Here is a 13270-nt window from a genome sequence, read left to right on the forward strand (position 1 = left end):
GCCCGAAAGGCTCCGAGCGGGTCCCGAGCCGCGGTCCCCATCCCGGGGTCCCCGCTCCGACATTCCCCGCTCCCGGCTCCCTGCCGTACATCCTGGAGCTGCCGGAACAGGACGCGCCGGCCCGAAATTCAAACTTTAGTTCTGTTTTTAAGCTTTTTTAGCGAGATCCAGGATAGCTCTGAAATCAAATCCCGAGTCCCTGCTGGGATCAGCGCTCGGCTGTCGAGCAGGGAGGGACACATATGAGTCCCACAGAGTAGGTGGAGGTCCAGAGATCACAAGGATTACAGAAGTTTAAGACCTAGAAATGACGCCTGGATTAACCTGTGTCCATTTACAGGCTCCCGGTTTTTTTTACGGCCGTCCATTTACAGGCTCGTGTTTTATCTGAAGGCCTCTTCTTATTTAGGGTTCCCTTCCATCTACAAACACGAGCTGATTTGGGAAGTGCCCTGAGCTAACTGCTGCAAAAAGGATCAGGGACCCATCTCTGCTGGGCCAAACCTGAGGTATTTCTGAAGAAAAGAAGAAACGACTCCCCCTTTTGCATTCTAAAGCCTAAAGACACTCGTTTCTTGGAAAGTTTCCTTCTGGAGAGGGCCTAAAACTTCTCCTGAAACCTCAGAATTTTCTAGCTCCTCATCCCAAAGTGCACAGGCTCATCTGTGTGCTCCTCCTGGATGGAGAATTGGCACAGGGAGCAGAGTTCCGCCTCAGATCTCACCACTCTGCCAGAGCAGCACATTCAGGTTAGACTTGGGCATACAGCACAAGGCCAGGACTAAAGATAACTTGGGTTTATCTCAACTGTCCTGCTTTGGTGGAAGCCTGCAGCAAGGTCCAGTGCCTGCTGGAAGCACAGCACCTGCTGTTCTGGCGGTGAACTGGATGTTCCTACAAATATCATAATGGAAAAACAATAGGAAATTTGTGCCTGCTGCTCCCTCTCTCTCTCCACTGATCAAAAATCCCCAACAAATGGGAATAAAACCTGCCTCTGAGCTTTTGATCGCAACCCGCAGCGCCAGCAGCAAGTCGCCTTCCCTTCCTCCTCTGGGGTGGGACAGGAGCCTTCCACTGGCATGGGACTTCCTTCACCCTGAGCAGCCGTGGCCCAGGAGCTGTGCCAGGGGACGCAGCCAGACCAGGCACGTGTCACTGAAACCGCATCTGAGGAGAGAAAAAGGAAACAAGTCGCAGAGGAAGATGTGACACAGTGACAGAGCAGTGAGGGGACAATTGCAGACGGGTTAACACATGCGTTGGCACAAGTCACATAAAACCATTTCCACTTGTGCTCCAATATCACTAGATCTGTGGAAGACTTGCAAGTGAGTACTGTACCAGGAGGGATTAAGATCAGAGCTGTAAAGAAAACCACAGATGTAATTTAAAGGGTAAAAGTTGGTAAGGAAGCCTCTTACAGGCAATCAACAAAACCTGATCTAAGGAGCTAATCAGAAGTTACCAAGAGGTGGTTTGATTTATTAGCTGTAGAGGGGAAAGGAAAAGGTCTTTGGGAAGAAGAAAAAGGTTCTTGGATATGGCAGAGATTTACATTACAGAAGTAAAATCAATGGATGGAGGCTGCTTTCCTTGTCAGGAAAGCTCAGCTCCCTCCAGAAGCAAGGGGAAACTCACCAGTGGCTCATCCCAATCTCCCCCTGCACCAGTGGACACAGCACCTCACTGGACTTGTGTAGTGTCTTCCACAGGCACACACAGGGAAAGTGGCAAATGGAAGAGTGAGATGCCCAGAGCCAGCATCGCACCTCTCCCATCTCCCCTCAACATGACCCACACTGGCTGGGGCACACCAAGCCTGGCCACAAACAGCTGGCAGTGGTTCCTCCTTCACTAGGAGTTTAATGAAGAACCAGAGGAAATGAGTCTCATCCTCAGCTACCACCCTCTCAGAGCAGTACTTGAGGGAACAACCCCACTCAAACCACAGAGTGCTGAACACAGCCGAGTGTGCCCAGCACACATCTCTACTGCTGGTAGCTCACACAAATCCAAACCAAGAATGTGGGGGTTTCCAGAACAATTTATTTCTCTAAGTCACATTCTCTGGGAGCAGGAGTGTTTATGTTGTGATAAACTGACACCGAGAAGATTTAACAACTTCTTCATTTAATAAGTGATTTTCACTACATGGTATTGTACACTGTTATCCGTTCAAAAAAGATTAACAGTATTTAAAAAACAAGATTCTGTGAGAGATTCATAGAAACCAGAGATCGAGATCGACGCCCCTGGTTGGCTTCCCAAGCCATTGTCTACATTTGTAGAACAAAGTCTTTAGGCTAAAATGCACAAACCCCGTTCCGGCAGATCCAGAGCCACCTCCGTAGCTCCCGTCCGTCCGACACGGCCGCCGCTGGAAAACGCTCCACTCGATCGACCACACGGGAACTGCACAAAAACGTGTTCACTGTGAGCACAGCAGGATCAACAGCACAGCGTTTCTACTTGATATTTCGAGTCAGCACTTCCTTCCGTCTCCAAGAGGCAGGCGGGACGGGAGGAGAGCCCTGCCAGCTCGGCGTGGTGGGTCACGGGCAAAGCGAACTTTGGCTTCAGGAAAGAGACACAAACACTTAAAATGATGGCTTTAATTGTCATTGGAAGTGTACGGAGAGGGGGGAGTGTCTGAATTAAATATACATCATCCCAGCGAGGCTGGTGAGGCTGAAGGTTATTTCTCATGTCGACAGCGATAAAACAAACGTGTACGTGACACGACATGAAAAGAAAATCCCTTTAAAACAAAACTTTATGTAAAAAAAAAAGTTCACAGTGGTCTGTATAAACAGTATGTAATTTCTGACAGTAACAAATCTCTACTCTCACAGCACACCAGTGCCCTCTTTAGATCCTAAAGAAGAAAACAAGCATTTACACTACTCATTGTACAGGTCAGGAAGTCGGCTGCAGGACTACCCCGAACGTGGGACACTGTGGAGCGCGGCTGTAACACCAGTGGAAGGAAAGTTTAAAACTCTCTTCCTGGGAGGGAGAAAAAGAAAGTCTTTCATTCGCTGCTACAACCAGCAAATGCCATTCATCAAATCAAAAGGAAAACCACAAACACGTTATCTATTTTGAGCAAGCTGAACAGTACACGACAGTGTTAAAAATGGAGGTTATATACTATGGTACAAGTCCCAGCAAGGCAGAGCCAAAGTGACTATTTCTTTGCCTGTTTTGTGATCATGCCCCTGGGAGGCGTTACAGGTCGGCTGGAATTGGGCTTCTTTTTCTCTGCAGGTTTCAAAATCTGAAAGAGAGAGTTCAGGTATTTAGCACAAAGCTTTAACTCTCTTAACATCAAGCAGTTAGCTCATGAGAAAAGGCACTGTAGGAGCAAGTCATCAACACAACAGGAATGAAATGTGTTTCCTACTCAGAGCTCGGACAGAGCTGACAGCAGCTGATCCAAGAGCCGGTGCCAATGGAAGCAGGCGGACAGCTGAGAGCTCTGCTTGGATGACTTAATTCCAGGGTTAAGCAGCTCTCCTACTTACATCAGCATGGGCTTATCACGTTTTTGAAAACCTAAGCGCAAACACAGCCCTGTCTACCTGTTGGTAAAGATCCATTTGAAACAAGCAGCGTGGGTTTGTAAGTGAAGTAGTGATTCAAACCAGAACAAATTTAAAGTGTAACTGTGCTAAGCAGGAGGTGAAACCTTCAGATACCATACCTGAAAAGAGCACATTAGAGTTTCATCCACACTCATCATGGCACCCGCATTATCAAATTCTCCACAGTAATTTGGGGCAGAGAAGAGAGTTACCAATTGTCTTTTTGCAAAAAACTCATATCCATCTTCAACAACCTTTAGAGAGAAAGCAGAAGTATTAAGACTGAACAACTTCTTCCTGCCGCGGTGCAAAGCAGCTTTAAGCGAGCCAGCTGCTGACAGACTGGCTACATCTAAGGAGTATGAGTTCCAGGCTTTCACACTGGAACAGGAAACCCACAGCAGGTCCCAGTTCAGAGTTCATTAACAATGAGAAAAACAGGATTCTGCTGGGTTCAAGACAGTCTGGTTTAGGAATCAGAGCAACAGTTTATAGGTATTAAGAAAAAAAAAAAAGTTCATTACAAGGGTTGTCAAACACTGGGACAAGTTGCTCAGAGGCAGTGGAATCTTGATCCTTGCAGATCTAAGATATCCTTGCAGGTAAGATCCTCAGCAACTCGGGCTCACACTCGTTTTTCTGCATTTAGTATGTGCGGGTAGGGTTGGGACCAGATGAGCACCTCAGGCCCCTTTGGACCCAAATTACTCTATGGTCTAATGTACAAAACTAGAATACCTGATGAGCTCTACATATGAGATCCAAGTCATGTTTATGAAGAAATTTAGCAACCACTTCAGCACCAAATGTGAAGGACACTCCTCTGTCGTTTTCACCCCATCCCAAGACATCCTTGTCTGGGTCAGACCACAGGAGATCACAGAGTAGACCTTGATCTGGTACATCAGTGGGGCGCATGATTCGTCTGATCTGTTCCATTGACTGAAGGTCTGGTGACAGGCCTGTTAAGACACACGCAGCTCACAGTTTAATCCAACTTTGCGCTCAAGACTGAGCTAATAATTCAAAACAAGAATAATCTGTATTCAAACTGATTTTACATAGCTCACTGGCAATGTTAACTGCTCCTCATTTGTTTTACAGCTTTTGTAACAGAAGACAAGTCGCTTCATATTTACTAAATTATTTACTGGAAGCAAGATAAGCAAAGCCATTTCCACATCTTACAGGATTACGATAATCTCACTGCCATATTTTGCATAAAAGTGTATAAAGCGTCTGATAAAAGAGCTGTTAAATAAGAGACTTCAATACTAGAAACCACTGGGTATGTTCATTTTAACCATCAGGCCTGGCAAGATGAAATAACAGTATCAAACAGACTTCATACCATTTCTCACTGATCAATCTCTCTGGGCACGTGCAAGTGATAAAATATTTAAGGTGCTATATGTGTTTTATTACTTTGAAAAGCAGCACAAAGCAGGTATCACATGGCATAACAGAGTCCGTTTCTACAAACGGAACTCCAAACCCATCAGGTTAAACTGGGCTTTGAGCAACCAGGTCTAGTGAAAGATGTCCCTGCCCTGCCAGGAGAGATCCTGCTAAGCAAGCTTAGAAGTGCCTTCCAACCCAAACCATTGTATGATTCTACAAAAAACTCCCATGTTTTCACAATGTACATAGAACTCCTATTCATTCAAATCTAAAAAAACCTACAATGATTCTTTACTCAAAAGGAGAGGCTATTCAGTGTGCTTTTTGGTACAAAAGGAAAAACAGATCGTGTTTGAAGTGACAAAACTACCAGCTCAATGATTCACCAAACCGACACTAATCCAGCTCAACCCTACCTCAAACATCCACCAAGACAGAGAAAAAAAAAGTCCCTCAAATTCTGAAGCTTCAGCAACGTAAACATGAAACTGCCATGACTGACACTGGAGTATTACAGTTTCTCATGTATCGACTAAGGAACTGTTACTCACCCCCATGACAGCAGAATATTTTCTCATCCACAATAGCTGCAATTGGTAAACAGTTAAAACAATCTGTGAAAGTTTTCCACAGCTTAATATTGTATCTTCTCTTACCTGGAAGACATTTTGGAGAAAAAACAGTCAATATGTTTCTCTATCACAACTACAATCAACCTAACAGGCTTAAGTTTACTAAGAGTTGCAAAAAGTTAGCATTAAAGCCTATACACAACTTATCTCCTCTGATATCCACTGACACACTTCACTGTTCAGAAGAAAAGCTGCAGAGGTTCTTTCAGTGCAGCAGAGTGCTCTGACACACCTCTGAGGATAGCACTGGTCTGACAACAGAATGACATCCCATTGCTGGCAGCCAGACTCTCCAGTCCCAGCTTTGCTTTGGAAAATTATCCCTTGGAGAATTTGGTCCATTTTGGAAAATCTTGCCATTTGCTGGTTTTTTTAGGGGAAAACAGCAATTCTTGGAAAGCAGATTTTCTTCTGCTGTACCACATAATCTCCCTAGGCAAAGAAACAGGACTGAAAATTGAAACTGCTACAGTTTTACTTTGAAAGCAACTCTCCCAACAGACATGAACTCTGAACATATTTGCAATCTATGACTAAGCCGGTGATTCATCTCCAAGGAGTCAACTCTGAAATACCACACATCTTTGTTTCCTCACTGAAAGAGAACGAGACATGGCGAGTACATCTTGTAAGCCACAAGCCAAGCCTGTCCCATAAAACAAGTTGTGAGAATGCTTCACTGCACAATTAATTTAACAGTTTTATCTCCTCTACATAATCTGGATTAAGTCACACCCTTTGAAACATGAACATACACTTCAACTTTGCTATAAAATTACTTCTTATGTTAGGGTAAGGTCTACTCAATGCACCCTGCAGTGATAGGGCTGGTACATTAACTGTGTAGCAATGTCATGTTTGTTTTAAACATTACAGGTCTTAAAATGAAGTAGTTGCAATCACGGTAACACAACCACTGTGAAGACCAGCTCATTCTCCAGGTTAATTTAACACAAGTATACATCATCATCACCATCCCCAGATCATCTTTAAGGTCCCTTCCAACGCAAACCTCTCTGTGATTCTGTGAACTTTTGCAAAGCATGTCAAGTAAAATTCTCTCACCTCTCACTAGATGAACTTTTCTTAAGAACTTTAGCAAGAAGTACCAGTGAGAACTGTTAGTTAACATAGCAGCCAATAAGGAAGATTACCCACTTGCATGCTGCTTTGCACTGTGAGGATAGGAATCCAACAGGATCAGGGAAAGGACACATTTCCCTTCCTGAAGCGTGTAAAGGGAACTGCAAGTTAGGAAAGAATCACCCAACACTGCAAGGCTAACACTTCCTACCCTGCTTTCCCAAGCCAAGGATGCACACATCTATTACTTACATTCATCGTAAAACCCATAAATTCTATTGATGCTGGCACATTCATGGTTTCCTCTGAGAAGGAAAAAGTTCTCTGGGTATTTAATTTTGTAGGCCAATAGAAGACAAATGGTTTCTAAAGATTGTTTTCCTCTGTCAACATAATCACCAAGGAACAGGTAGTTGCTTTCTGGTGGAAAACCTCCATATTCAAAGAGTCGAAGCAAGTCATAGTACTGTCCATGGATATCACCTGCAAAGATTATTTGGAAATGACATGTTAAGTGACCCTTTGCTACATTCTTTGACTGACTCTAGAGAAAGAACAAAGGAATGACGCTTCAGAAAGAAAAAAGCCTGCAGTGACATACAGCCTACAACATACTTAAAAATCAGTTTATCTGACTGGATATAAAATGATCATATTCTGAAGTCTGACATCTATGCAATGCAATGGTTAACTGTACTAAGATGAAGTATGTAGCTACTTAGAAATATTCACACTTGTAGAATAAAATCAAGATTCCAAGAAACCAACTGCATGTTCCAATAAGCATCTGACAAGCAGAAAACTAAAGCACAATTTTAGACGACCAACGTCTAATACTGAACAACCTACTTCAATTTGAAGTAAACTCCCCAGTGTTACAGTAGGATAAAATACTGGAAGCTTTTAAAAGCACATTTATTGAGGTTTTTATTTTGACATTCTTCATTCTTTTAGCATAACTGGACATGAAACAGGTGCAAAATGAGCACCACCGTGTACAAGTATGGTGAAACCAAACCCCTAAGCATCCAGCAGGGTTTTATTTTCCCTTTTGCTACAATCATTTATCAGATTCACCATTAACAAGTGAAAGTAGCATTTGGCATTTGTTCTTTGCTTAAGAGCTGCATTTACCTGACACTTCCCCCCAACCCCAAGCATCAAGATCCCAGCACTCACCACATATTTTTAGTGGAGCTTCAAGTTCTAGTAGAATAGGCTGACTCAGAAAGATTTCTCTGGATTTCAAGCACAATCCTCTGATTTCATTCTCTTGAAGTTGGACATTTTTGCCTGGTTTTGATCCTCGCACTGTTGGAAGGAGTCAGAAGTCAGTTATCAAAATCAACAACATCCCTGCTGTTATTTTAAGAGCCTGACTAAATGCCACTGTAATGAGATGGTAACAGGGTAATATCAGTCTGCTTAGGTGAAACTGCACTGTCTTGTCACCAGAGAAAGGGCAATGTCTTCTGTTTTAGTTGTATGTTACTTTCTCTTAACAGAATTCAAGGCTCAACACTTCCCCCGTTAAATGCCACATTTTAAATAGCATCAGTTTAGTCCTTTTAGTTATAAAACACATCTTGGACAATGGGACTATATAGACATATTTTATTTTTGTTAATGAAACAAGTTATACACTTGTTCTCTGGAAAGCTGTCTGAAGATGGAAAAGGAAGCCTCCCATTTAATCATCAACTTGGTGCTCAAATGTACAAGCTTCCCTAAACTATCATTTAGATACTGCCCAAGACAGTATCTAAACAAGGCTACAATGCCAATAAATACTGTACTGCCCCGTTCTACACTGCAGTTAGCAGCCATGGAAGAAAAACAAGGGTGTGACTGCAAGGTCAGAACTACACATAAGGAAAAACTCTTTTATCACAATGACAAAACAGCTCTCCTTATCATTGCCTTTGAGCACAGTAAAAGACAAACTAGCAGGACATTTATCCCCCAGCCTCAGACCACTTTTTACCCTAGTCCTTCACCCCCTCCATTAACACTTCAATCTCCCCCACTGCAACAATTCAAAATAGTCAGTTCTCTTCAATATCTATCAAAGCTTTCTGTCCTAGTCTGGACAACAAGGACACTAGCTTGGCCCGGGCATGTTTCTACAGCCACTAAGCACAGCTTACCCTTACCTATCACCCTCTGCCCCATTTCTGTTGCCCAGAAACAAAAAGGACATTTCTGTGGCAGCAATACTCTACCTATGGCCAAGTTCCATGCAACAGCAATTATCAGGTTTAAGGTAAGACTAAAAATAGCAATTATGACATTACTGGCGCAGCTTATTGTAATTTTATTTGGTGGCAAAACCAGTGACAACATGGAGTACTGGTAAGGCTGAAGCAATAAAACCCTGCAGCAAACTCCAGTAAGATTATGGAATAAACAAAGTCATCTTCTACCACATAACCCACTGGTTGAGCTGCATCAAAGCCAAACGACCTCAGAACTTCAGCTTCAGATACCTGAAAACACTCTTGACAACATCTCCAGAAACAGAATCATTGCTGGTAACGTTGCCTAGTTAGGAGACTTACTGTGTACAACTTGTATGGCATTGAGACTGAAGAATTTGTGCTCTTATCCAAAAAAACGGTCTTTGGTTGCAAAAAAAGCAAGCAACAACCTCTGGCCCCTTTCAAATACAAGAACCTATGCAGTATTACCTTCCTGAATTCCTGAATAACCTTCCAGATACTATTACAGTCTAATTCCCTTGACACTGTTTAGCCTCAGAGTGAGAAATCTGGAAGCTACAGACTCAAATCTCTGTACTGTCACTGTGGGCCTTGCACTATATGGAATCAAGAAGGGAGAACTGCAGAAGGTAAAGTGGGGAAGCAGGGGGCATGTTTTAGGAAGAGTAGGAACAAAAGCTGCTGTGTTCCAAAGGGATTACAATTTCTCATTAGCGCAGAAGCTTCCTACTTTTATGCAAGCCTCTGATTAAGAGTAGAAAACATTGTTGACTCAGCATACATCTTATCTAGACCAAGAATAAAATTATGCTTGTGTAATTATCCATCCATAAAATCAAGTGTCATTGGATGCAATCTCTACCAGCACTTACAGCATTCCTACGAAACAATTCCAGCCTGCATACTGACTCCCGGAGGCACTAGTCACGGTGGCACAGGCTGCCCTACAGAATCGTGAACAACCCCTTAAACCCAGGACTTTTCCTTAAACAAGCTTCAAATTAAACTTTAGTTCAAATTACAGTATATCCTGACAGTCACATTAACTCAATTGTAGGTCAAAAGCCATGGCTTTGATCATGTTATCTTTCAAGCAGTACATGCTCCTTCACTATTCACTGCCTGTGTATTATCACTCAGCTCTGACATTACATGACAACACTGGAATTACCACTAAACTTCATGTCTTCCATTAAAACATCCGAAGTAATGGAGCATATAAATGAAAGTTAAATCTTTGTCACAGCAGTTTATCACGCATGAGGCTTTTCATCCAGTCATTTTTCCATCCATACAGTAATTTTTCCAAACACTCCCAAGTAATGAGCAAGTTACTCAAAATGCCAATTATCCAGAAGCAATAAGGAACAGAAATTTACGGAATAAAGTGGCCAGCTGGCTGAACTATAAATGTTAACATTTCCCCTGCTTTTCAATTTTACAATTCACCTTTGGTTTTGAGATAATACAACATACCTGTGTTTAATTTTCTGAACAGCCAAAAATTTAACTCCATGACTTGGTCTTGTTAGAAAATGCTAAAACCAAACTCTGTATTGCACATCCATAAAGTATAAAATATTATACAGACTATGCCATGCACTGAGTCACTAAAGCTCATGAATAAAGCATATGCATTCATTTCTGAAGATAAAATGAAAATCTGAAAACTGTTTTCAGATACAAGTTTCCTATGCTTTTCTAATATATTTTCACTGAATCAGTATAATCTTCCTGCAGTTTTAGTCATCTGCTTGCAGAAAACCTTGACAAGATAAAATGCTTTGTTGCAGTCCACAAACTCACTAGCACAGATACCAGAGGGATGAGAGAAGAACAGGACAACTTGATTCAGCTCTGTAGCACACTGCCTGCCAATGACATCTGGACCATTCTTGTCCAACATGGAATCAGCACAGAAGAAATGAGCATGTTCAATTTCTTCTCACATTGACCTATATATCCTCAGAAGCTGAGAAAAAATATTTTTGGCTTCAGAAGCATCAAATATGCAGAAGTGCATGTTAGTTTGAGAAATACATATTTTTAGTGCAAGGATTTTCTCATCTGCAATGAAAGAGCTGGCAAGGAAATGCAGGCTGTTCGGTCTCTAGGACTTAAAAAAGGTTTCTCTGAGTCTTCATATTACTTAATCCCACTAAGAAAGGCAAATATAATACACTATGAAAAATGTTGTGTTTACAGTTTCTCTCCTCTGCTTTGGACTAAACCAAAGCAGCTTGCAGACATCAGACAGTACAATACTAATTGGCAGCTTGGTCATAAAGTCAAAAGAGCAGGTCAACAGGGCTGTATTCACACATTTGTTCTTTCAATGCATAAAAAACCTCTCTCAAACAACAGCCTGGAATTGCAGTGGAACAAGTTAAAGATTAATCACTTGAGGAAAAAAAGTCAGCCCATTTCAAATAATACTTTATTTGTGCCTGGTCTCCACATACTGCTGCACTATTTCTAGACAGTAATTTATTCCCATCCTCTTTCAATCACAGATGCTCCTGTACTAAAAAATCATTTTGCAAGAGCTTGAATTTCAGTGTCCAGTCCGGGCAGTCTTGTAACAAATCTTTTCTACTGTACAAGTATGACAAGTTTTGGAAAAACAAGCTCTCAGGATGGAAAAGACTCCAGAAAAGATCACTCCTGGAGCTTGGATAATCTCTGCAGAGGCACTGACTTGAACATGGGCTCCAACTGTTAAAATTAACATTGCTTTCCAAGACAAGCAGAAGAACTGCAGGAAAGCAACAACCAACACCAGCTCTAAAATTAGCGTATAACACAGAGGTGAGTGCAGTGCTACAGCCACCCAGCAGAGGGGGAAGAGGAAGTAAAAGGAAGAGCAAGAATTTAATGGCACCCCTGACACCTTGGTGCAAGCAAATAGAGCTAGTACAAAGCATAGCTGCAGCTACCAGGAGCTAGAACACCACCTGACACCCAAAATAACTTTTATACATTTGCCTGTAAAGGATAAACAGGCCAAGAACTCTGGGATCTAGAGTATGACAGTCAGAAGACCACGTGCGCATACTGTACAACAGACTTCTACACCACATCCCATCACAAGCATTTCCCAATATTCAGCTTTGTGCCATACAATCCTTTAGCAAAGGCAAACGATACTATAAGACTGAGATTATTACCTCACTCAAGGTCAGAATGAAAAGGACAGATACTAGGAAAGTATTCAAAAATATTCGAGAACTCAAAAATACTTGAAATTTCACTGATCCAAACATCTCATTTTCCTGTATTACATCAAAAGCAGCAGTTGAAATGCTGTCAACTGAAGGGCAGAATCAAGTTCTTGTACAGAACATGTTTTAAAGAAAATACTCTATCAGGAGGTCAGTTTGTTCCTGGCTACTAAACAGGTTTCTCAATTTTAATGTATTTTACATTAAGATGTCTGCAATCCTAGAGACACTTCCAAAATACTACAGGTTGTTTTTCACCTTGTTTTTAGCAGTTCCTTATGACAGTTTTGCATTCAGTTTTACACCATAGGCACAAAGGGAATAAGTAACTTGAAAGTGGTTGATGTAGAAAAGGTTTTCCTTTATTGCAGGCACTACTGACTTTGATCAGATCATTTTAGATTGAAAAGTGAAACTGAAAAGCAACTCCTCAGTGCCCAAGCCTCTAAAAAGCAAAATTTGTAGTCTACTTTTTAATATGACAAAAGTTCACAGCAGCATTATCAAACAAGTTCTGCATCACTGCTAAATTTTCATCTTGTAGCCTACTTCCACACTGGAGAGAGCTATGCAGCAAACACATACACCAAGCACAAATACTCAGAGATAACAAATTCCTCCACTTTAAAAACTGGGCAGCAAACGCAGAATGTGATTGAATCCACAACACTGATAAGAATCTAGTCCTCATCTTCCAAATGCAGGGTTCCTATCTCCCCTTACTAGAAACTGCTCCAACACAGCAGGAAATGATTAACATGAAGCTCTATAAACTACAGAAAACTATATGGTTTGAGGTGAAGAAGTGCTGCCTTTCTATTAGAAACTTTTTCAGAACATCCCAACCCACCAACAAGTGAAATCTGACCACATTTCATATTAACATCTGTGAGAATCACAGATTGCAGTATATTAAGCTGAACAGCAAGTGACCCTTCAGCCCAGTTCAATGCAGTATTTAGCAGAAAAATGAAAAAGATCAGAGAAAAAACTGCATTTCTAAGAAACAGCCCTCTCTGTTGTCAGCAAAAGTTTATCCAAACTCTTTAGTTCAACTATTTTTAATAACAGGATGATCCTCTTTCCCCATTTAAAGCAAATTAGAGAGAATATCTCTCTGACAGCTA

General features: G+C 41.7%; 1 protein-coding gene across 1 annotated transcript; it reads right to left on the reverse strand.

The window, feature by feature from the left end:
* Positions 1-3075: 3075 nt before the first annotated feature.
* LOC104400687 (serine/threonine-protein phosphatase PP1-gamma catalytic subunit-like) lies at positions 3076-10945 on the reverse strand. The gene is given in 7 exon segments (XM_010017395.1): positions 3076-3280; positions 3707-3841; positions 4326-4549; positions 5540-5644; positions 6956-7186; positions 7883-8014; positions 10729-10945. Coding segments are annotated over 7 exon segments (1134 nt in total). The 3' UTR covers positions 3076-3190.
* Between the last annotated feature and the right edge of the window lie 2325 nt (positions 10946-13270).

Source organism: Nestor notabilis, unplaced genomic scaffold (assembly GCF_000696875.1).
Source record: "Nestor notabilis isolate BGI_N333 unplaced genomic scaffold, ASM69687v1 scaffold21806, whole genome shotgun sequence".
Classification (NCBI taxonomy): Eukaryota; Metazoa; Chordata; class Aves; order Psittaciformes; family Psittacidae; genus Nestor; species Nestor notabilis.